The 26,742-nt window shown below is 40.6% G+C and overlaps 1 protein-coding gene across 4 annotated transcripts in view; it reads right to left on the bottom strand.

The window, feature by feature from the left end:
- Window positions 1-26,742, bottom strand: part of SH3KBP1 (SH3 domain containing kinase binding protein 1) — a 211,463-nt gene that overhangs the window by 169,032 nt on the left and 15,689 nt on the right. For 2 of the 4 annotated variants that reach the window (XM_063182713.1, XM_063182721.1), the window contains exon 2: window positions 17,658-17,815. In XM_063182713.1, coding sequence (XP_063038783.1) covers window positions 17,658-17,815 — 158 coding nt within the window. Of the gene's footprint in view, window positions 1-14,844; window positions 14,978-17,657; window positions 17,816-26,742 lie in introns of those variants that run through there. The other 2 variants (XM_063182728.1, XM_063182736.1) reach the window with 2 other exon arrangements.

The following is a 26,742-nucleotide window of genomic DNA, read 5'->3' as shown; positions in this document are numbered from 1 at the left end:
AACCCCCAAAACCAAAAATAAAATCAAATAAATTGATTTTGATTACACAGTTTAATGCAGTTTCAAAGGAGGCTAACTGGGGGGAATCAATATATAGACACGATGGAAAATTTCAAAACACCACAAGATAAAAATTTATTACAAACACAGATGTCTGTCTTTGCCAGTACACAGTGTCATAGGATTTTTAAATCCAAGAACTCATCACTGCTTTTATTAAACCTTGGTAATCTCAGTACAAACAGTGGCTCTATAGGGTGGCTCCCAAGAGCATTCTGCTCCACCTCAGGGCTCCAGTTCTCAACTTCCCATGCATTCCATCAACTTTCACTTGTCTTGTCCCTCGTCTTTTTACCAAACCTCTGTGAAACAGGTGCAGTAGAGATGGTTTACAGGTGTTTATGGTCTGCAGAGAAAGCCACGGGGCATGGCTTAGTAGCAGGGTGATAACTGAGGAAGAAAATGGCAGAAAAAACACCTAAAAAATGAAAAACAAACAACCCAAAAAACCCAAACCCAAAAACCCAAAAGGAAACACAGCAGAGCTGGTATGCTGCACTTGAACATTACTCTGCATTTCCTCCAGTGCACTTTCATCTTAGTGCTGTCTGGGGTTTTTTTTAACTACATTTACATTTTTCCACAGGCTACCCTGGGTCACAGTGCCCTATTCAAGCCTTTTAACCCCAACCCACAGCTTCACTCCCTTTCAATCACCCTTGTTAAATTCAGACCTTGTTAGCAATTCAACAGAAGTTTTTACTATTTGCCATCCTTTTATTTCTTTATTTTTATCTGTTTTAACAGAGGTCGCCAGTTTTAACTATTCAGAACAGCAAACATGGCTCAGCCATTACAATCTTCTCCCTTAACCACTCTATCATAATTTCACTATTCCTCTATTTTCCTAAATTAAGCCTAATATCAACCTAATACCAGTTTCTCACAAGTTTGTCCTAGAGAGGCAAATATTCTATTTCTAAATATAATTTAGATAATTTCCTATCCTGGCTGGCCTCTGCCAAGTGTTGCTGAACTCAGGCACAAAATTCTACTGCAGGATTTTGTGCTTTTTGTACTTCTCTCACACAGGTACAATGTGTTTAGAATATGCCTGCTGAAAATAATTTTTACTTCAAGACAGAATGGGCTGCTCAAACACCCTGTTCTGAAAACATCCTGTTCATACAAAGCTTCTGTCTTATCAGACCCCTCCATGAATGACAGAACAGGAGTGTGATTCATTTGGCAGCTAAATTATTTAAAAAGTTCCACAATGGCATATAAAGCCCCATATACATCAGAGCTCCTTTTCCTTTCCCACAATAATTTTTCTTTTCCTTTTCACTCAATCATTTTTTCTCTGAATTATTAAATCCTTCTTTCTCCCCTTTGTACAGTTTGGGAATTCTATGGCTGTGAGAACTCATAAGAGAAGGTTATTAGCAGTAAAAGAAAGGGTTGTAGGGAAAACATGGTTCTATGGAAGTGTGAAATGGAGGCTGTTTCAGGTAAGTGAAAAACCCAACACTCATTCCATGCATAACTTCTTCAACAAAACTCATGCCAGTCAGCACCCTGCTTTAACAGACAGCACACAGGTGGTTCTCTGGCTGACAGATAAACACAAATTAACACACACTCTTACCCACAGGCAAGATAGCAAAATCCATTTTGGAGAAAAGGCCAAACTGTATGTGTAGGAGCTAAGGAGAGAAAAGCAGCCCTGATGACATGAAAAAATTCAAACCAATCCTTAGTGTACAGCTCAAAAAATCCCCAATCTTATCATGAGATGAGTTTCAGAGACATTTTAAGCAATTCCGAGTAGCTAGAGAAAGATATTAAAAATTCCTATGATTTTCAAAAGACCATGCAGACTTTGTTTCTCTCATAGTTTTGACTCCATTTCACAAATACAGGCCCATGAATTACTTCACAGGTTACTGAAAATGAGAGAAAAAAGTATTAAATGAACAATGGATGAGTCCAACTCAATATAGAATGCAATACTGAAGTTTAATCTGGGTTACAATGTAACACTCCTTATCATGTCTTGTCTGTCCAGCACTAAAACACAGAGTAGTGCTGCTTTTACTCTCAAGAGAAGGAAAACCTACCTTACCACACTTTCTCAAGCACAGAAAAGACCTTACAAGGACAAAGAGCAAACAGGGTTGATGAAATACCATGGGGAGGAAAAAACCCAAAAAAGCGCCTTAACTCACAAGATGAGGAGAAAGTAAAAAGGAGCATTTCTAACCAGGAGAGCAAAGAGATTCCCGAGCAGCATTTGCTGGGCACAGCAACAACCCAATGAATCTTCATAGATGTGAAACACGGAGCCTACAAGAGTAAGGGGAGATCTAAGAGATGTTTTCCAAACTCCTCCCAAGCCCTTGCTCTCTCATTCCTACACCGGCCCATACATAGACACATACACATTGAGCAGTGACCTCACCCCACCTCTCTCTGAGTAATTTGAAGATACTCAGATACATCTTCAATGAAGACCCATATTCATTAATATTCTGATATTTTTATTCCTTTGTTTGCAAGTTTTCTCAGCAGTTACCTTTAACCACTCTTCTCCCCCCAGACTTTAGATCAGAGAAGTCCTGAATTTGTATTGCTGCCTTTCACAGAATATGGATGCTCTCTGTGGATGCCTATTTTCACAAAGGGTTACTTGTGACATATAAATTAACAACTCACCTCTTCACCGTTAAAGGTCACTTCAGAAATTGTTACATATGGGAGAAATAATGAGGGAGGAAAAGGGAGGCACATAGAAGTATAGCCTGAAGAAAGCTGGGTTTTGTTTAAAAAAAAATCAACTAGAGAGCAGTTCACTCAGCCCATTCAAATGCTTTAAGAATCATATTTTCATAATGTTACTAAAACCTCCTTCTTCACTCCTGGCATAAGTGCATGTGTGTGTGTAGGCATATTTTTAATTGCAGTGTGAAAAATGTTGCTCATTGAAAGAAAAAGCATGTAGTTATAATTAGAAGTGGAAACTATAACCAACACTTAACTTGATTATACAGAAAAGGCATTGCTTACTCTCAAGATAGAGCCTCTAGGTGTCCTGTACTTGTACTAACTCTCCTGTTTACTACTCCATAGCTGAGTGATCCCTATTGAGCCAAAGTCCTGTGATCCAACTAATTGCTTTTACAGGCTGACAGAATGGCCAAGGCAGGAAGGCAGCTCTGCAGATTGCTTGGTGCAACCCACTGGCTCAGAGCAGGGTCAGTGAGAGCAGGATAGCCAAGGCTGTGTTCAGCTGGCTGTTAAGTACATTCAAGGATGAAGGCTCCAAAATATCCTTGGGCTGTTCCAGTGGTTGGCCAACCTCAAACATTTTCTCTTATGTTTAAGAGATTTTCCTGTATTTCAATTCATACCCACTGTCCCTCCTCCTTCCACTGTCTACTGTCAGGAGGACTCTGGCTCCACTTTCTGTGCTCCAACACATCACGTACTCAGACACTTAAAAAGATCATCCTGAGCCTTCTCTTCTCCAGACTGAACAGCCCCATCTCTTTCAGACCTTCCCCACACGTCACAGGCTCCAATCCCTCAACCACCTTCATGGCCCTGCACAGGACTCACTCTGCTCTCCCCATCTCTCCCTTGTACGTCAGAACCCAGAACTGGGCACACAACTCCACAGGTGCCTCAGCAGGAAGGAGAGGACAGAAGGATCCTCCTGCTCCCAGCACTGTGCCTAAAGCAGCCCAGGGAGCCAGCAGCTGCCCCTGCACAGGCACACGCTGCTGCCTCGTGCTCTGCCTCATGGCCTCCAGCACCCCTGGGCCCTTCTCCACAAAGCTGCTCCCCACACCCCCAGCCACAGCCTCTGCTCCTGCCTGGGGCTGTTCCTCTCCAGCTGCAGCACTTGGCATTTCCCTCTGCTCATGAGCATCCTCTCAGCCCCTTTCTCCAGCCTCCTGAAGCCTCCACACATGGCAGCACAACCCTCTGCGGAGTCCAACACCTGCTGGCTTTGCAGCACCTGCAGCCTGCTCAGACTCCTCTGTGCCCTCTGCTCCTGCTCATCCCTGCACACGCTGAGCAGCACCAGCCCCATGTCCCACCCCTGGGGCACTGCCAGGGACCAGCCTGCAGCTGGAGCTCCTGCTGCCCTTTGGGGCTGCCATTTCTGACACTTTTTCCCACTCACCTGTACTGCCCCTCCTCAGTTTGGCAAGTTATGGGAGACAGTGACAAAAGCTTTGCTCAAGTCAGCATAAACAACATTCACTCCACCAAGTCAATGATCTTATGGTAGAAGACTAACAGATTGCTCAGACATGATTTCCCTTCCATAAATCCACACTGACTACTCCCAACTGTCTTCTTGTCCTTCATGTGTTTGGAAACGGCCTCCAGGATGTAAACATGAAGCTTGAGTTCCCCAATTTCTTCTTCTTTTCCTTCTTGAAAAGATGATCAACTTTTGCTTTCTGCTATTCCCCAGGAGCCTTGCCCAAGGTTCTTTCTGAGAAAATCAATTTTCTGTGTAAATTTAGTCTCCTCTGAGATTTTCTTCTGGATGAGGGATTATAGCAGATCTGTCTGCACTATCTTTATGATGTATGAATGAAAATAACACTTGTTTTTCAGGTATCAGGCTGGGTTGCAGAATGATAGAGAATGCTTTAGAATGCTTTATACTCTGGAAGCAAATATGATCTAGAGTTACTGACTAACATTTCACACAATAAAACTGGTTTCTGAAACCCAAAATACTGCAAATAAAGTTATCTATACTTTTGAAATCAATCACAACACAGTCCAAGCATTCACGTGAGCTCAAGGATAAGCAATGAAGCCATGTAAGACATAACTGTTCAAGCAATTCTAACACTCATTGTTACACAGCCATGACTAACTGGAACACCACCTTTGAGACTAAAATGTAATTTTTAGAACATATATACAACCTGGCAGCTACAATTTAAAAAATAACCATATATTTTATAAATAAAGCATCCAACTTTCCTTGGGGAGCTATTAGACCACTGGTTTTTCAAAGATGCCTGAATTTACACGGTTTGTCCTGTGCCCATTTTTCAATGTTTTTTCTATTTATTCTTTTTATTTCCTGATCAAACTTGTGCTTCTTCAAGCTTTTCTTAGTCACACCATCGTTACCACTTGCATGGAAGCAACCTGACACAGTACAAGCTGTACAGCTTTTCTCTCTGCACACAAGGTTTTATGCACCCAGCAGAGAGGAGCTTGCAAGGCAACAACCACTGAAAACAACTTTGGTTTTGTGCTAGCATAGCTATGGTTTCTGCAGTGCACAAAAATGCTTCATTAACATTTCAAACAATGTAATTTGATGCCTTAGCTGCATTTCCTGTAATGATCTTTACAATGAAGTTAGCTTACTATGTGTTCATATTAAAGAAGCTTTTCCTGATACCCTGTAGGTATCCTTTTCACTTAAAAAATGCTAGAGAAACTCTTCAATCACTCCTTTCCAGTTGTCTCATCTGCTAACAGTTGAATACAAAACCAGAAGTTAATGCTAATGCTTTATGAAAAAGCAGTACTTCTTTGGATATTAATGCTGTCCAAGTACCTTGCACAGCTTCCATGGCTGTCATTATTCATTCTAACCCTTTCACATGAGAGTAAAATCTGAATATTAACTACTCTCTCCCAGACATAGAATTCAAACTTAAACTCCTTTCTTCCAAGAGAGGCAGGTGGTTAATGACTGCATCCAAGACCAGGTACATATAACTAAGAGGCATAGCTGTAAATTCCTTAGAGAGAAGGGAAAAGAAAGATACAAAAGAAGGGGGAAAAAAAGGAAAATAGTACAATGCAACAATGTGCTATATGTGTTAAACAACCAAAGTGGAATTTTCTAAAATGGCACCTATTTGCAAACTTCTGCCAGCATAGCTGAAGTAGGAAGACCAGGGGCTGATTAGCAATTGAACCAGCAGAAGCCCCTGCCACTGACTTGGAGCAGCAGAACTGGTTGAGCTGATTGAGCTGCCACTGGTACAGCCTGTTTGCTCGCTGTGCAGGGTTTTATTAGGTGCAGGGTTTTATGGCCCTGGAGCAGGACTTTGCTGTAGAGCTGCTGCGCAGCAGGAGCTCCCTGGCAACACTTCACACCAACACCCTTATAACCATGAAAGAGCACCAGAGCAGGAGGTGCAAGTTCCTATCACAAGTGAGGCTGCTCATCCATAATGTTCACAAAGAACAATTTGGTTTCTGTACTATCTTACGCTTTTTGCTCCTCATCAAAAGGCACACCCATTCAGAAAAAAACCAAAAAGAATATTTCAAGAGGCCACTGTTAACACCAAAAAAATCAAGGACCTCTGTTAGTGCTACCAAAGGATCCTTGCCAGACAATTATGTTGGTGTATTTTTTTTTTTGCACACTTAGAAAAGCACTTGTAGTTAATCACTCTGTATTGTCACTGAATCTGTCACTGTATTGTCACATGTGACATCTTTTCACAAGTCCTGTTTACATGTATTTCTCTGACAGCAGCAGGAATGCAAAATCTTACTACTTTGAGATGAAGTTGAATAAAACGATAGTGTCACTATAATGGCAACACAGTATTGAAAATGCCATTTCAAGCTTACCTGCCCCCCCTGCTACCCCACATCATGCTCCAGTGATGCAAACTTCCCTTTTCTCTCAAGCAGTCTAACCAGCTAATATTAATTGGCTTTAACTAAAAACAATTGCCTGTAGCCAGTATTTATCTTTCATTTCATTGCTTGTTGCCAGATCTGATGAGGGGATACTGTGTGGGAGCCAAGTCAATTTTTCCAACAACACAATCTAGTAAGAGATAGTAATTTAGCCTCTCCCTGTAAATCCTGTTTTCACTTTATGAATGTCTGAAAACATCAGTAGAAAACAAACACATCTGTTAGCACTCATTAGGAAATGCTGGTGCTGCTGGTTGTCAAAACTCAAATCCCATCTCCCTGTCTGTCCTTCCAGATACATTCTTCAATGGCAGGACTCGAGAATCTCATTTCAGCACAGACATGCTCAAAAGAGTGACTGGCAAAGCCTCCACTAATACAACAGTCTTCAAATAAAAACCTCTCTCTAACACAGCTGTAATTAATACTTTCTCTCATTATTTACAGTGCTCAGTGTCATGGAGCAGCAGTGTGACAGCAGAAGGGCACAGTACAGAGATTGGAGAGGCAGGTTACCAACACATTACAAGTAACTCCAGGCATGAGGAAGGAAGCCCTGGAGGAGTTCTTCAGCCCTGGAACTTGTATGCCCAGTTTCAGCTTCATGAGAAAATAAAACCCACACAGAAGATGTGGGCTGGGAAAGTGGGAAGAGAAGTGCAGCTTCTAATGGAAACCTGTGAGCCTGAAAGAAAACTTACTGGGAGTACAGTATACTCAGCTAAAGAGACCAAACAAAAACTACCCTTTTCTAAATATCTGAATGTTCACTGAGGAAACAATGCAATGGTAAAAATCCCAGCAAAAAGAAATGGGGTCAATATTGCAGTGTCACTGCAAGTGTCACCAGGGTTCAGAAGGGCAAGCAACACATGCTATTTCCTTGTGCAAACCCTCATGTAGAAAAAACCCCCATCCTTATACAATTGCTTAGTGGAGTAAAAAAGGTTGAATTAATGGATACCAGAGGATAAATTCTCTTTCTTCATTTTGTATAATAAAAGTCCCTTGAAAAAAAAAATTCCTATGCCTTAACTTGTATGTTGTGGTTTTAGACCCAGTGTTTATTTCTGCACAACACACATACATCATGCATGCCTTCTGCATGGACACACATATATATATATATTTATGGACTTCTGAAAACACCTGGAAAGGGATTACACATTGAGAAAGAGCTTTTATTTTACAGTTTAATGAGTCATTCTTCTCCCTCTGCTTACTCAACATTTTCCTCTGATGTTCATCAGTCTGAGTAGCCTCTAAAAAATTTTCACATTGACTGCAGAAGTTCAAACAACAAAAACATGTGGACTAACAATACAGAAATTAGAAAATTTTCTGTGCAGAACCACAGAGCAATTAAGAATCATGAAATGCAGTGCTCAGTCCCATGAGCACTGTTGTGTTGTCATTCTCTCAACTTCAGTGAACCACTGAAATGTTTCAAAGTACATAATTTTTTCTTCTGCAGGGAAAAATCCAGTTTTATCTGACAGCGCAATAATTCAAATCCTAATTCCTTCCAGGATTTACTTTAACTTCAGCATTCTGTACTTTAACAAAACATCAGCAAAAAACTAGTTTTGCTTTTGAATTAACTATTACTAGTTTTGACAATCTGTTTGTGAGGGCTAATAATGCCAAGGTTGTGGGGACAATCCCCATATGGGCCATTCACTTAGGAGCTGGACTTCATGGTCCTTGTGGGTCCCTTCCAACTTGGAATATTCTCTAACCTGTGAACTCAAGTTCACAACTGCAGTCTTCAGATTCTCTCAGTTTGAAAGGACAGAGTCAGAGTCAAAGAAAGGTAAATACAGCAAGTGCTCCACACAGCATTACAAATCAACTGAAAGTCGCAAAATTCATAAGCTGTGTGGGAACAAAAGTAAAATCCTGAGCATATGTCCTATACCTGCACAACACGACATTTCAGGTAGTTCTACTTAAAAGTGGTTTATTTCATGACATAAGTTATATAGCAACTATTCAACTAAATTTTAGAATTAGACTCTAAAACAAAACAGGAGAATTTAAAAATTTGTTGAAAGCTACACTGAGACATGCATGCAGATTTTTGGTGGGTGAGTTTCAGCTAATTTTTATTCAAGATTGGTAATGTGGTAGCTCTGAATTACAGACACAGACATTTTCCATCCATATTTCTCTAATTCACTTCTGAAAGGAGAATAATTCAGATCAACTTAGAGGGACTTTTAAAGGAGGAACAGATTACATTTTGATAGCACAATAAAACTGAGCCATGGGACATTGAGGAAGCATAAAGGAAACATGAAGATTTGCATTTTACTTTCTTCTACCTCTAATTATTAGGCATTCATTGGGCCAGTGATTTGGCAGTGGCTGATGACAGTGTAAGAGCCATGTCTGTAGTGCCATGCAGACAACATGACAGCACCATGAGCTAGGACAGGCAGTCTGCCCACCTGGTCCTGGGGCACCATGATTAGGAAACTTGGGGTGAGGGAACAAAAATGAAAAGATCCTTCAAGCAACCAAAAAGCTGATTAAAAAGTTGGCAAAAGCAAAGCTGAATGATGTAATGCTCTTGGCTCCAAGTAGGAAGAGAATCATTTTCAGCCAAAAGCACTAAAAGGAATTTTCATTTGGTTTGTGTTATCGATTAATAGGTAAATACTGACAGATAAATCAGGCAGCCCAAACACACCAAAGCATGTTTAAAATGGAAACCAATGCTTAGCTAAGCCAGCTGTAAGGAGCCAGCCAAAATAACGGCAGTAGCTTGTATCCTGAAGCAGTCATGAAAATTATGAAAGAAGTTTCTGCTTTAGAGACAGTATCTGTTGGAAGGGTGTTTTTAATCAGGGCTTTAGATAATACTGGCCTGTTGCTTCTAGGAAGGCAAATGCAGGCTCTCTGGAAGAACAAGTACTGACTCCATCTTTCAAAAGGTGCAATGAGTCCTCACCAAGTGGGAAATGGATGAATTAAGGTTTTGTGAGGCACCAGATACATAAACTCAGTATCTTGCACATTCTTGAATGGCTTGTGATGCATTTATTTCTCTCGATATTCCCATTTTAAAAAAATTCAATAAAAGCAAAAGTCATTACCACCTTCTGTCAAAATGAAAGGTTTGCCTTGTTCCTTCTCCCTGGGTGGGAAGTAGCAATGTTATTTTTTAAAATGTATGCTCTATTTGTTTTCCTTCCATCCCTCACCACCTCCCTTCACAACCACTGGCACTATGTATCCATCACTGAAGTCTGAAGTCAGAGTGAGTAAATAACCCTATTAAATAACCATCCTATTTCATTATGGTCATTTACCTGCACCTTTGACTTTTTCCATGGTAACTGAATAACTAGAGTGCCTATATATACACAATGATATATTTTATTTGGCTGTAACAAAGCCAAAAAATCAGGACTAAGAGGCTCATACACATTCGGCTCTTTCCAGCTCTGAAGAGAACAACACGTTCTGCTCATAAACTTAAACTGCTCTAATATACTCTGTCATGTCATAATTTTACTTTTCACTAACAGTGCCAGAGAAATTCTAGTAGAGTACATAATTAGGTGACAGCAGGAAATGGCAGACCCTTTAAGGACTGTCTTCACCATCAGCTTCCCAAACAGTTCCCAAAAGATTCTAGGAGGAAATTGCAGCACTTACAGGAACAGAATACAGATACCTAATTAGTCAAATACTACTTCCAACAGTAAATAGTGCAAGAAGTTTATCATTCCAGTTGATATTCACTCTATAAAAACATGAAAACTGTTACATGGTCTACACATGATACTTCAGAAAAAAACAGCACTTCCGTACATAAAAGTAAACCTTAAATACAGCAACAAAAATCCAAATAAATTAAAAATCAACACCACTAAACAAATCCCACAGACACACACATATTTAATAAATAACTGTGTTTGATCAGAACTAGAGTATCACTAAGTCATGGCAGCAATCTCTGATAGCTTTCTTTTTTTTCCCCACATGTCCCTGTTGCTCTCATCTTCATTCTTTTTTACTGTTACTGTTAATTCTTAAGTAATATAAACTAAAAGACAATCAGTGGATGAAGTCTGGATACAGGCTGTATTGTTCTATGTAAATGCACTATTTGGCAGGCTAAGGCTGAAGCATAACCTTTCACCATTATGATTATTAAATGCTGTAGATACTCTACAAGCTTTCAGAATACTCATTTAAACTTTGTAAAAGTTTATTTTCTAAACTTGAAGGAATCCATCTGAGTGCTCTTGTAATTAAACTGCAAAGAAGGTGGAAGTATTGACAAGTATTCTCGTGTTAGCTTCAAACAGCAGTGAGACTGAGCTGCAATTCAATTTCTAGGAACTTGTGTTTTAAGAATTTTAATGAGGTTTTTGGTCCTGTCAGGAAAAATCAGATACACAGCTGTACTCCCTTCAAATCCATAACTGTAGAAGTATATCCTGCAAGACATTTGTATGCAAATGCTGCTAAGATCCTCTACAGATTCTAGCTGCAGAGCAGAGTTTCTCACAGCAGCCTCCTCCAACAGAAAAACAATTGCCAGGCCAAGCGTGAAAATGAATCAGACCAAAATACATGGATTACTAACATATCCACCCACACACAATCTACAGAGAAAATAAAAACATCCGGAGCTAGTAAGGTTGCCAGAGGGGGGAAAAAAAGAAAAGAAAACTGATTTCAGGGAAGACACAATATAAATTTATACTTTTATAATACCTTCTCTTTGCCTCACAAGCTTTTAGGACTAGGTTGGAGAAATGCTGTGAACCATCTAATCCTGCCAATTCTATAAATCCTTATGACTACTTTAAGAGCTGTTGCCAAAACCACATTGAATTCTTTATATAACACACATTTCAAATAATAATATATAACTAAGTTCTGAATAAATTGAAGCTACCTTAAAGAATTATTATGTTATAGCTACAAAGAAATTATATATTTGAAAAGATGACTTCTAGATGACATGTTGGGCTCTTGTTTCAATCTCTGATCAGATTCTCCTCATAGCTTGGAGCTTCAGGAAGGAAAGAAAGAAAAAATAGTATTTGTTTCCCAAATTGTGATTTTTGTCTTTGTGATTTACAATTTAAACAACAGCATTTTTTAAACTGAAATGCTGTATTGAGGTTTTCTTAAGACTATGAAAAACAATCTGAGCAAGAAAGGAAACAATTGAGTCTCCTTTGTATATTAATTGATACTACCTACATTAACTCTATTAGTAAAGCAGTAAAACGTGTATTTAAATAAGAATAGTTTTAGACCTCAGCATTTACATTGCATAAAGAATGGAAACCAATAAATTTTGTTTTCAAATTCAGGGATCTCATAAAATCACGGAATGGTTAGAGGATGGAGGGGACCCCAAAGATCATTTAGCTCAACTCCCCTTGCCATGGCAGAATTTCTATCAGTCCTATCAGTATATAATTCCAAGTAAGGCACTGTCTTTTCAGAAGGTTTCTTTTTGCAATATAATGTACTAGTCACTGAGTAAACACCTCAACACTGAAGCTTCACATTACTGTGTGCTCACTACATGACTGCTGCACGTACTCTTACTTTCACATACTTCATAAAATTCCCACACAACATCCAGCAGCTGACAGACCCAAGCCACCACCATTTTTCCTCTTTTCCACACCCCCACACTCCCCTGAGAAACCCCTCCCTTCTAAGCCTGCCATCAAAACACATCCAGCAGAGTGGTCACCACAGGCCAGCCAAGCACCCCTGGTGAACGCACGGGCTCCATCCGTGCTGCTGCCTGCCCCGAGCGCGTGTCCATCCGCCTGGGAACAGCTCCAGCTCCCCACACAGCCAGGGGAAAGAGCCTCCCTCACTGCCAGGGAGCTGCAGATCACTGCCAGGCCAAGCACCCAGGCAGCTGCCTCCCTGGAGCTCCCTCACCTCCTCTGAATGCCGACGAACAGGTTGAGGTGTGACATGGTTTGTCACCACGCCTTGGGCACCCAGGACAGCCCCGAGTGCTGCCATTGCTCTGTGCTCAGCTCCCTCAGAACAGAGAACACAGCCAAGCCACAGATTATCGACTGGCACAAGACAGTCTTGGTCAATCCGTGTCTTTGTGAGGAGATGGGCTGGAAAAGGGGGAAAGATTTTGTTTTACTAGTTTTGCTTTCATCATTGTAAGAGTAATTACAATGGCAGTAATAAATAATTACAGCCTGTGATGTTAGTTTTCTCCTCATAAAATCTTGATCGCTGTTGACGGGAACAAAACCTCAGAGACAACCTTTTCATATTATTATATTTCCTTGCATTTCACCATAAGTATAGCAAGTTTAACAGCCATACCCAAAACTTGGAATAAGAAGTTAGTACTCCTGAGTCTCATTCAGTTAGGATCCCACAATCTAAAACAATTCCTGAAAACAAATATGTAGACAATATTCTAGTAAGATTTCCAAAAACAACAAAAGAAAAAGCTTATTAATTGAGCCGCAAATTCCTGCCAAGTGTGTAAAAAGAAGAAAAAACAAAGAACACCAAAAAACCAAATCAAAAGTACCCCAGCATAACAATTCACTGACCCAAAAAGCAAGTTATCTTTTTAGGTACCGACAGAAATAATTTCCCTAGTCTGCATATAACCTCAGTGCCTCTGCTAAAGCCACAACTTTCCCAGAATCATGGAATATTCTGAGTTGGAAGGGACCCATAAGGATTGAGTCCAGCTCTTGAGTGAATGGCCTGTGTGGGGACTGAACCCATGACAGGTGGCTACTGAGGCAAAGCTGACCCTGACATCACTCACCTGGCAGTACTCAGGCTGCTGAGGAGGGCAGTGGAGGCCCTAAGAGCCTGCAGACCCCAGAGCAAGGGGGTTGGTAGGGCAGGAAGTCCCAGAGTGCCAGAGACTGCAAAAGGCTGAGGCAAAGCAGCAGGGAAGGACAGCAGGAGTTGGTCAGCTCTCTGCCCTGGTGGGTACCAAGCAGAACCAAAGTGTTCTCAGACATGGGAAATATTCTCTTTTCCTACCCAGGAGACAAACCTCAGCTGCAAAGGGCCCCTGCATGTGCACAGGACCTTTTTATGTTTTAAGTTTTATGAAAGCATGAACAGAAATAGGTAGGGGTGTGTAACAAGCACAAGGGTCTCATCAAGAAATCACTCACAGTCCCTCCACAACCTCTGGCTGATTGTGATAAAAACAAACAAATACACAGAAGAAAATTAAATAACAAGGAACAGATAAGGATCTGCACCATGATTCAGCATGAACATCTTTGACATCCTACAACTAATGTGCACTATTTAAAGATTGTATTCTGCTTGCATAACAAGAAATCCAGATTGCTTTTCTGACCCGAGGCTGCAGTACAGTTACACAAATCCCTGCCCTGTTTCACTGATTCTAAAACAAAAGCTATACACCAGAATTCCAAAAACAACTACACTACACTTCCTGCTTGAGATAAATTTACCTCTCCAACTCTGCTAGTAATATTGGCAAGTCCTCTGGAGTACAGAGAAGCTTTCAGGTTGCTACATGCAGCAGATTCAGTTTGCCAGTGTAACACTATTCAATCCCACATAGAATTGACTTTGAAAACTCAAGCCAGCAAGCATGGCTGTGCATCAGTTTCCTGCTTTCTACATCTCCATCCGCCATCAGCAAAGTCTGTCTCAGACGCCACCACACTTACAAACAGCTTTACACTGCAGAGCATGGATTTCAAGTTGAAGTTTTCAAGCTAGAAAGACATCGAAAACCAACTTTATATCATATAAATGATCAACACTGCAATCACACCTGATGCCTCCTCTTTGTCAGCTGCATAACTGAGAATCAAAACAGACACCAGGAACAGTACGTAATTCTCCATTCCTACTTCTATTTCTCTGCTGAAAAACTGAAAGAAAACAGAAGACAACAACCAGATACACTTTTGTACATTTCTTACGATACATTCAGCACCATTTTCTCTGACAAAAGAAGGGATCTATCAAGTGTTGACAGAGGTAAGCTAGAGCTTGAAGAGACACCAAAGATTTTTCTCATATTTCTCAACAAACTTTTCCTCAAAATCTTTCGAGTGGCCATCGCCACAAACTACTAGGCAATAGAAAAAGAAACAGAAAACAAATGTCAAATACCTTTTCTGTTACGCCTTGCATGTTGAGTTTCAGAGCCTAAGAAGGGTATGAATCCGTCTTTTTTCGTCGCTATATGTATAAATACACAAAAAATTCAAAGCAGTTGTTTGGTAGATTCAAGAACAGGAAGCACCTCTGCTACAACTTCGTAGAGAAAGTCCCTTGAAAAAAAAATAACTGCGTATGTACTTCACGTATATCACTGCTACCTCCCCTTTCCTCTTTCTGTCTCACATCTGTCTTCAGATAACGCCTCTTCAATGGTCTCATAATTCGCATTTATTCCAAGAAATTTAAAAATGCTTTTACTACAGGCAACTCCAAAAATCTTTTGCATATTCACAACCTATTTCAAATTCCCTTGAAAAATACGGCGGATTTATTTCTTAAGTAACACTTCAAATAAATGTATTTTCATAAACATTCCAATATATTGCATTTCTCTAATTTTTCTATTTCTGATTTCTACTTCTTTTCTTCCAAACTTGACTTCTAGAATCTGTGCAAAAATGTTGACAGAAACCATCCAGTACTCTTTACAGTGTTAATTCCATTATTTCATTCCAGCCCAAACATTCAAGTTTTTGCAAACTCCAACAGTTTATTTGGAACATCATAATGAATTTATTCAAAAGAAAATAATATCAGGGGGAGAAAAAGCTCTTCTCCATAAGAAATTAATCCTACCTCTTGAAGGTGGAATGCAAAGTACTTCAAGAATGACTGTCTCAACTACACCTAGAACCAATTTTGACAAGAAATAGGAATTTGGAGTAGTGTTCAAGTCCATTACTTGTCTGTAGCATCCCTTTTTGCCAGCTTCTCTATTACTTTGTTGACACACACTTTGCCAATGGGGCACGATCTGACTGCATTCACTTGTTAAAAAAATTTCCATAATCAAGAGAAATTCACAATTACTCTTACTAGGCAGAGTGATTATGCTCAACAAGCTTTCTAACAGGACTGCTATTTTGACTATATCTCTCCATCTAGGAGATTTACACAAGGAAAACAAGAAAAATAAAAGTTTTCACTCAAGAGATTCATAAACTAATTCTACTTAAAGTGTGTATCTTAAAGTGTGTTTCTCTCTAAACATCTTACCTAGTTTAGAGAGAAAATGATTGGCTACCAAAAACATCTTCAACTTTGAATTCTTCCTCATCCTCAGCTTGAACACAATGTGATTTTTACTTGTTTAGAAAACAGCCCTGGATGTTGATAAAAAAAAATGGCAGGAAGGAAAGAGCAGGGAGTGGTATTTCATGAGAAGACAAAACCTAAACCATTTACTGTTGTTTTAGAACTTTCTATTAAGAAAAAGCTATTTATATTTCAATTATGTGACAGGATGCCACAGTGTGAAGTAATTTTGGGAAAAAGAGGCCTTAAAATTAGGTATTAATGGTGCCAACTTACAAATCTTTAGATTATTATATTCCCATAGCAGACATTCATAGGCTGCTTTTGTTTAGAACACTAAATCAAACACCTCCTAAAATCAGCAGCAAATTTAAAATATCAGCCAGGAAAAAGCCCAGAGGAAGTCTGCATTTGTCACACAGTTCACTTCACCAGAGTTCAAGCAGAAAAATATTACCAATACACAATGGATACAAAAACAGTTTCTTCCCCTAGCTCAAAGTGTGTATTTTCAGAGATAAGTAAAAACCAGATTATTCATTGTCCTCCACTGTGCCCTCTCATCTCATTGAGGCACTGTCTTGCTCCTCGTTTTTGCTGCCTGACGCACACAGAGCTGCTGTCTCTCTCCAATGTCAGGAGCAAGGACAGGGTGTGTGCCGACCCCCTGAGGCTCCCTGTCCACCCCACAGCCCCTGCTATGGGCTGGCTGAGATCACAGCCAGACACTTCCCCCAGCGACACAGGCAGCACTAGGGAAGCAAAATGAAATTACTTCATTGGGTCCATATGCCCACACACACAACAGGCTCACACAGTTAGAAGAACTTGGAAAAAAAATACACTTATACCCTTAGAAAAGTGAAAGTACCAAAGCTCCTCAGAAGCTGTACTAAAAGATTAACATAAAATCTTTGTAAATTATTGTAGTTCTTGCTCTCTTTGCCATAGTGGAGAGCCAGATTTATGGAGACTTATGGAAATTAACAGCCTAGGTCTGCAATGACAAATCAAGGAGGCCCAGATAGCTGGCTTCACATGTGCAGACATATGTGTGCAAACACAGATGCTCAGTAAAAATTATGATTTCTTTCCAAACCTATGAATGGTTGTCCTAAAACAAGGATTACTGCAAGTTATTTGATATATTAAGTGCATACAAATTAATCTTTTTTTAAAAGGTTTTTATAGGGAACTGTATGGAGAAATCTAATTATTCTCAACTAGTTTAGCCAGGAAAAAATATTCACAAAAAAAACCACAAAAACTTCTATAAAACCTAAGAAAACACTCGGGAAAAGCAGCATCTGTTACAGCGAAGACAAAATATTTAAAATACAATGGTTTATAAGTTCTAGAATAACCAGTTTGTTCTCAGACCACAAGGTCAAGTATTTTCACTGAACACCAGAGAAATGTAGGTGTAGCTTCTTTTATTTTCAGCTTGTCTTTGCAAAGCAAGTAATCTTTTCTTTGTAACACTGTCTCAATAGAACATTGCATTATATATATGCAATATACGTCTATACACAATACATGTGTATATGCAAAATATTATGGTTTTGAATATAAGAGATATTATGACATAAAGGCTGATATTTAGCCTGAACAGCACAGTACATTTAACTTATACACACAATACAAGAACAGTTCCACTTTGTACTCACTCTTACAAAGTTGTCAGGGAACAAACCTCTTCTGCCTTTGAGCTGTCCTTCCCACCAGCCTCCATCATCTTTCTTGATATTGGTGATTATGTCACCGACAGTGATTGTCAGCTCATCATCGTGTTGAGCTTTGTAGTCAAACTCCACTATCGCCTCCACTAAAAGAGAAACACACACAGGCACAATTATTGACTACATTTAAGCTTTCCTGGCTTTCAGAGGCATAAGAAAACGCCAATGCAATCATATATTCTCAGTGAAAGTAATATATTCAGCTTAACCAATAGAGTACATCAAAGAGGCACCATGCAATGGTAATGTTCTGTGGGTACCTGCTTCAAGAGAGGCTAAAGTGAAAGAACACACAAGAAACCCATCATGGTTAAGGAAACATGCCTTTTTCTTTATTTTTTAAAGGAAATCAATTTGTGATGCTTCACCAATATTAATTCTGGCAGCATTACAAAGTTTATTTTTGTTTCTTGGACAAAGTTTTACCTTTTGTTTACAGGGCTTTCAAAGCATTTTATTTTATATGGAAATAAATATGTAAAGTTTCTCAAATTCATAAGCATCCCAAGCCACTTGCTAAATACATCACTATCAACCTAAAATATATTTAACAAGAATTTTTTTCATCATGATGATTTTCACTGCTGTTTATATAGAAATGCAAAGCTTTGCCGCATGAACATGTCCTCATAGGGATTCATTGAAGAGAGAAGATTTACTTTCACTTGTGATTATGCATCAAAGAATTAAGCTCTGAATGTCTGTTATCAGAGTTATAAGCATTATAAACTTGCTACATTACATGATATGTCTGTCTTTTCCCAAGAAGTCACCCCATCTTTTGAAACCATACACACAAGGAAGTCTCTTTAGAGAATTAAGGGTGTCATAAAGACAGAAAAATTCCTTCAGAGAATCAAAAATAACACACCTGGGGTACTCAACATGGAAGCCATAGTTATATTTAGTGGTTCAGCAAACATTTACTGGCCAGATTGGTGAGGTCTGGACAGCCAGATCTCTAAAATTTATTCCTGCTTTTTTCACTGGAAAAGCCCGTCCCAAGCCTTCCCACCAAACAGCATTTCAACCATTGAAACAGCAAAGTGAGAAATAGTATCAGGCATCTGCTTTCTGCACAAATGACTGTGCCATGTAACCCTGCAAGCTCTAGCCTGCAAAAGCAAAGCCAACCATTGCACCACAGGCAGCAAAAAGGTTCTGCCTGAATAACAAACCCTGCATACTAAGCTGAATTAAGTTGACAGGAAAGCAGAGTTACTTCTTTCCACCCCCAAAATGTCACAGTCACAATGCTGAATATCTCCATCCCTCCTCCAGAGCCTGCAAGTCATAGCTAAAGCAGTGTTCTGACTTTTGGATACACACCAGCCACAAGTTTATGGCTTAAAATATTCCTCTATTACTTCATCAGTGAAGTCAAAAACCATTGTAAAACCAGTTTACAGGAGGCCTGCTAAACTACATAATGAACAGCAAAAGAGAAAGACTGGCACCACACACTGTAAGCTGACAGGCAAACAGAACATGAAAAATTTATCAGTGAAACTTAGCTGAAAAATCAGAGTCATTCAGGCTGAGAGGGACTTCACATCTCTAGTTCAGCTTTCTGTTCAAAGCAGGACCAGCTGTGAGGTCAAACCAGGTTACTCAGGGCTTTGCCACATGGGTCTTGAAATCCTCCAACCTCCTCCTACAGAGGCAGGAAGGGCATGCAGTAGAATCTGCTCCACTGCTTGATTGGGAAAAAGGCTCCAACAGACTGTAGAGAGAAAACCTTTCTTGTATCAGTTTTCACCCACTGGTCTTGTTGCCCACCCTCCACTGCAGGGCAATAACTCCTTCTTCTTGATAAGCTACTTGTAAGCTTTGTAAGGCTGCTATTAGGACCTCCCAGTTTCTCTTCTCCAAGCTAGACAATCAAAGCTCTTCTAGATTCAGGTTCCTTCACTTTTTAACACATGAACTGTTCCACCAATTTGGTAGAAATCACAGATATGAGGAGACAGCACTCCACTGCCTTCTCCGGTACTCGATTGAGACATTAGACTGAAGAAGTTCCAGGACAGCCCCCGGTGGTACTTCATTTATTATCAGCTTGCACCTGCAGTACAAACCACTAACCACTGCCTAAATCACAGTTTTTGAGGTTGGAAGGCACCTCTGTGGACCAATCCCCTAAATGCAGAAACAGCCAAAGCACAGATTGCTCAGGGCCTTATGCAGCCAAGTTTTGAGTATCTCAAAGGATGGAAATTCCAGTGTTTGATCACCCTTAAGATTAAAAATGCTTTCAGATACGTCAATAATATCAGCCTGAGCCTTCTCTTCTCCAGACTGAACAGCTCAGACCTTCCCCACACGTCACAGGCTCCAATCCCTCAACCACCTTCATGGCCCTGCACAGGACTCACTCTGCTCTCCCCATCTCTCCCTTGTACGTCAGAACCCAGAACTGGGCACACAACTCCACAGGTGCCTCAGCAGGAAGGAGAGGGCAGAAGGATCCTCCTGCTCCCAGCACTGTGCCTAAAGCAGCCCAGGGAGCCAGCAGCTGCCCCTGCACAGGCACACGCTGCTGCCTCGTGCTCTGCCTCATGGCCTCCAGCACCCCTGGGCCCTTCTCCACAAAGCTGCTCCCCACACCCCCAGGCACAGCCTCTGCTCCTGCCTGGGGCTGTTCCTCTCCAGCTGCAGCACTTGGCATTTCCCTCTGCTCATGAGCATCCTCTCAGCCCCTTTCTCCAGCCTCCTGAAGCCTCCACACATGGCAGCACAACCCTCTGGGGAGTCCAACACCTGCTGGCTTTGCAGCACCTGCAGCCTGCTCAGACTCCTCTGTGCCCTCTGCTCCTGCTCATCCCTGCACACGCTGAGCAGCACCAGCCCCATCTCCCACCCCTGGGGCACTGCCAGGGACCAGCCTGCAGCTGGAGCTCCTGCTGCCCTTTGGGGCTGCCATTTCTGACACTTTTTCCCACTCACCTGTACTGCCCCTCCTCAGTTTGTCAAGTTATGGGAGACAGTGACAAAAGCTTTGCTCAAGTCAGCACAAACAACATTCACTCTACCAAGTTTTTATGGTAGAAGTCTAACAGATTGCTCAGACATGATTTCCCTTCCATAAATCCACACTGACTACTCCCAACTGTCTTCTTGTCCTTCATGTGTTTGGAAATGGCCTCCAGGATTATTTCTTCCATCATCTTCCAATGGTTCACATGGGGCTGATCACTCTGTAGTTTTCAGGGAAAAAAATGAGGTTCTCGCTCTTCCTGAAGACAGGAGGTGCATTCTTCTGGTTTTAATGAACCTCTCCTAATCACAGTGACCTTTTGAAGACCATCAAGAGGGATCTCCCAGTGTCATTTAGCTCCCTCAGGACATACCACACCAGGGCCGTGGCTTTGCATGTGACCAGTTTGTTTAAATATTCCCTAACCTGATTCTCTTCCACTGAGGGAAAGTTTACTTTGCCCTGGACTTTTCTACTGGTTTCAGAGTCCTGAACAGGCCAAAGTCTTTCCTCTTCAAGTCCAGGGTTGCCACCCTGCTCTCTGCCTATCCCCCGCCACCTCTGGATCCTGAACTTTATCATCTCCTGGTCAGTTGCCACCAAGGCTGCCCTCAGCCTCCAGAGCCCCAAACAGTTCATTGTTTGCAGGTATGACATCCAGTAGACAACACACTCCAGAAACCTCCTGAACTGCTCACACCCAACCCAGCACATTAACAAGCTCCACTATCCCTCCAGCAGATATCAGGGTGATGGAATATGAGCTGTCCTATTGCATCTTCACAATCCCAATGAAATCCTAACTCTAAAACTGCATACAGACAGGTAATTCCTCTTCTTTGCATTCCATGCTGTCTGCATGAGAACACAGACATTTCAGCTGTGCTCACTTCCCAGAAAGAGTAGCAGAGTTTTCCCTGTCATTCTGAAAAGCACTTCCTTGTTTATATGGGTATGCTTGGGAAAGGCCCCCATCAGTCCTGATTTTTTTTCATTACAAGGTCTCCATTGTTTGTATCACATTTTGTTTGCCAGCCTGGTCCACCACTTGCTCCTAAGATAGTTAGCAGAGATGCTTTTGCCTCAGTCAGGTGAATCCCATCTTTTCCAAGCAATCCTCAAAAAGACCCTCATTATTCTAAAACTAGAATTCTGTTGCTGACACCAACTATGAAACCAGCTTACCCACAAGATCTCTCCACTCATCCTAATGCACTTTGCTCTCACCCAAAGGACCAAGGAGAATCCAGCCAGGCTCCCACACTCCTGGCCATCACCCCAGAACCACAGAGTCACAGCTGATGATTTCAGATCCCTTCAGGTGGTATCACAAACCTACATGGGAGAGCAGCAGGAGCAGTGGTGTGAAGCCAGACAAGCTCTGGCAGTTTTACCACAGTGTTCCACACCCTGGCAGGCAACAAGCCTCCCTAGATGAGGTCAGGTCAGGTCAGGTCAGCAGATGGGAGTCTACAACACTCACAGCAGGGAATTTCCCTACTGTTATCACTTCCCACTTTCTCCTGGTGCTTCTGCATGGCTCAGATTTACCAGCTTGGGTGCTTCACCGGACTGAGCACCCAGATCCCCATCACCTACAAAAGTATTGAATCTGTTCTTTAATTTCAGATCTTGAGGCGGAGCAGGAATCTTCCTCCTGGCATCAGAAATTATAAATTCATGTTTTCAGGTTTGCCATTCTGGGAGTCTCTAAACCCACCCCAAGAGGCACAGACTCCATCTGCCCTTTATTCAGGAAAGTTGTAAGTTTGGGCTCTTGAAACCTCAGGGACCTGAAGAGCTGGAAAGCCCAACCCTCTGAGTTCAGCCAACTAACAAATATTTACACACATTTCTAATATATGAACTAGAGTCCCTAAACTAGCATTAATATTATCCATATATTTATATATATATGTGTGTGTGTGTGTGTATGTGTATATATATATACACACACACATATACATACATACAGTTTACCCCAGACCAACCAGTGCATTTGGATCAGAAGCTGTATTTACACAATAGCTCTCCAAAGACTACTGGATTCAAGCAGAGGCAGCAAGGTACACGCATCAATGAAAATTTTTATCTCCACAGAACACAACAGGACTGTGCCTCAGAAAAGGCAAAATTTAGAGTATTCAGCAGGGTATTTCCAGTTTGGTTGAACCCCAGGAAAGAATTTTGAAAGCAAGGTCCTGTATCTTCATTTTTAAGCAGCCTACAAGGACGTCCTTGCTTTCAGGACTCAAAGCTTTTTGTGTGTGTCAAGTCATTTCTCCTCCCTGCTTAGGAAGCTTTAAATCCTATTCTGATTTTGCAGTGAGTGCAATTACATAGTGCCTTGCTCTTCCTGAGCAGCTAGGAGGTGGGCAGAGAGCTGTAAGGGGAGATGACAATGCAGCAGGGATTCAGGCTGGCTCCAACCACTGATTCTTCAAACACTCCTCAGCATTCAGACTGCAGCAAGACATAATGAAGGAAGACAAACAACTCTCCCACTCTCTAAGTCCCATATTTTTCAAGAGTTCTAGAACCTGTTGCTGTTCTTGCAGTTTTCTAAGAGAAGGCTGCAAAAATGACATGATTAACTAGAGTTTTCTTATTAATTATGTTCTCTCTCTTAAGTTGAGCACCAAAACGTAGAATGGGGCTGTTGACCTGACTCTGCAGTGGCTTGGGTAGGCTGGAGGCACTGGAGTTAACTCTTTGAAGTTTGCACTAGTTCACATACAGACAGCAGCTGTTCAATCACTTTTGTTTTACTGAAAGTTTGTTTAAACAAACAGAAAACCCCAACCCTTCACTGTTCAGGCTTTTCTCTGTCTATAAAAGTTTCCACTTGTTAAAAAACACATATAAATATTTTTAAAATCTGCCTCCTCTCAGACAATTTGATTACTGGAACATAAGTGTGTGTAAGCAGTCAGAGACATATGAGTCACCAAAGTGAGACCACACAATCGAGATGTTTATAAACTCTTCAAAGGAAACCAATAGCACAGTATGGAAAGAGAATAAGAGTACACCTAACAAATGTGCAGAATTGTGACAAACTGATGGGAAGGTACTTCTGAGATCACTCAAAATTCTCATTTATCACAGTACTGAGGTTTGAAGAGCACAAGACAGGCAAAAGTGCTCTACAATTGTTGGGTTCTTGCAGTTGCAGTTTTTAAATCAAACTCATTTTCTAAAGCATGCTAAATCACAGCACCTCCTCAAACTGCGCTCTGAAAAATTCATTCTGCCACTCAAACTTAATATTTTTTGTTTCTTTTGAGCTGAAACTTAGTCTTCATGGAAACTGGATTGATACTAGAGACAGCACTGATCCAGGTTTGTTACGAAAAAGCAGATCAGAGTTGTGCTTCACATCTGTAAGAACAACATACCTGATTCCTGAAGTGCTGTGCTAGATTTCTCCTCAGGAACTGGACTAAAACTGGGTCCCAGTTTTCACAATGATTCATGATGTGAGAAAACACTCCCTGGACAGTGAGCTCAAATTAATGTTATTTGTTAACCAACAAAGGCTGGTCTTAGGCCCAGCTCTGCCAAGGTAAACAGATTGTTGCATTAACAGCCAAAACTCAAATCCATTTCAAGCCAAGAGAAAAATAAACTGGCAAAACTGGGACAGGCAGATCTGGTTTCTCTTTTTAGAGAAATTTTCTTCAAATTATTGTAACTCATGATGCCTGAAAGTCAAACCTGCCCCAGCCAGCTACTCTAGCTACTCTTTCTGTTAGAAAAAGGCATTTTGTACATTAGGAATGAAATTCAATATCAAAAGCAATTCAGTTATTTTGATCTACAAGGAGAACATTTATTCTCATGCCAACAAAATCAGCCATTCCCAGTCCTGTATTAGCATCAATCCAAATTGTAACATAAAAACTCATGAAATAGAATCAAAGGTAGTTATTAAGAGCCCCGCTGGAGACTGGCACAGTACAACTCATTACTGCAATGTCAGGGACAAAGTTTTTTTTTCATTTAATGCTTAGTGGTTTGGATTTAAAATGCACAATTTGAATTGCTAATGATATGAACCAGGCATTGAAATGCAACCTAGCAGCTGTATTTTTAAAAAGCACACCTAGAAAAACACCTGTTGATTAGAAGTTTAACTGGTCCTACAGTCCTACCATTCATTCATTCATTCATTCCACAAATTAGTCTTGCAAACACAGGTGAAATTATTTTAGTGATAATTACAAATATTTTTCCTACTGTTTAGTTTGTTTCCTTGCCACATTTTAAATTATAAGTAAAATCTAATTTCTTGAACTGACCTAGTAAGAATTTCTTTAATAATGCTACCAATACTTGAAGACAGAAATGTCTTCTGTTTATTCTATTTTCAGTTATTGTACAGTGCCTTTCTAAGCAAGAAAATATAAAGAAAAAGAAACAGAGATTTGCTGCTGTGCAACAAAAACTATGCTATTAAATCAGTTTCTTGTGAGACATCTGAAGTGTGTAGGCACAATGGAAATGTTATTAACCTCTTTGGCACTATTCCACCCAAGTAACAGCATCCATATGGCAGCACCACCTTCTGCAACAGTCTGCTTTCACACCCAAATGTAGACATTAAAGTGAGTAAATACAGTTAGACATGGCAGTCAAGGAGTTAAGAGCTGTAATTTTTATGTTCTCACATTTCTAAGCCACTCAGCTTCATATGAAAGATAAACATGCTTGTTGCATTGGCTTACCCAAAAAAGCCAGAACAGAAACCAGACAGACTACCTGCAAATATTCTGCATTCAAGCCTCCAGTCAAAGCTCAAATTGCATTTCCCGAGAAGAGAGTGCATCACGCTTTTGCGTGAAGATAACATCTTACAACAGGTTGAAAATCTGACCATTGAATTCCATCTGCCTCAACTTCACAGACAAGGTCTTCTTCAAATGTGCTGCTCTATCTGAGACGCCTGGGTACAAACGGGTGAGCCCAGCACACTTTGAGAGCTGAGGGGTATCAGTGCTAAGGTACCCAACGGGCGGGAAGGGCGATGTGCAGAACTCCATGATATCAGAAGGCTAATTAATTACTTTATTATACTATATTATACTAGAACTATATCACACTAAAAAGAACTGTCACTAACTAACTAGAAAACCTGTGACTCTGCCCCAGAGTCCTCACACACACACACACGTGTGGATCCAATTGGCCAATGAATCCAAAACACCATCACCACAACCCAATCAAGGAACCACCTCGGGTAAACAATCTCCAGAACACATTCCACATGGGCACAAACACAGGAGCAGCAAATGAGATAAGAATTGCTTTGATCACTCTTTTCTCTGCTTCTCTCACAGCTTCTCTCACGAGAAATCCTGAGAAAGCTAAATCTCTCTCTGTTCAGAGGGCATGTGAATACCACATATGGGCATACTTTTTTGCTCTATGACAGCTTGCAATAAAACTCTTAGTGAAATATTAGGAACCACCAGGAGAGAAAAAAATCAATATCTTTTATTAGACCAAACAGCAAAGCATGACTGAACAATCTGAACTTAAATTTAAAAAACACAAACAAACAATCAAAAACCATAAAGACCCAAACAAACAAACCAAAAAAAAAACCCAAGAAAAACCCACCCAAACAAACAACAAAGACCAAAATCAAAACCAAAAGAAAAAGATATGGAAAGAAAAAGGCAAATCACAGGAAAGGAAAAATAAAAACCACAAAAAAAGCCCTCCAACCAAAACCCAAACTACATTACATTCAATAATGCTGGTTTCCTAAACTAGACCTGGAGGGCCACAAGGTCTGAAGATCAAATATGCCCTACAAGGCCACTGTTTGCTTCACTCTAAGAGCACTGAGCAGCTGGCAGCCCAGTCACATGGGGGATGCTGTGGTACAGATGGGACTGAGAGAAGGAAAACAGATCCATATTAAGTCTGATGTGGCTCTTCTACCAGAGAACAAAATAATCCATAGTTTATAAAGATTCAACTCTCTCAATGTCATTACACTTTATAATATGAAATGAAGGAATGAGTCAC

The sequence above is a fragment of the Melospiza melodia genome, chromosome 2, assembly GCF_035770615.1.
Source record: "Melospiza melodia melodia isolate bMelMel2 chromosome 2, bMelMel2.pri, whole genome shotgun sequence".
NCBI lineage: Eukaryota > Metazoa > Chordata > Aves > Passeriformes > Passerellidae > Melospiza > Melospiza melodia.
This window is presented reverse-complemented; position numbering and strand designations above follow the sequence as displayed.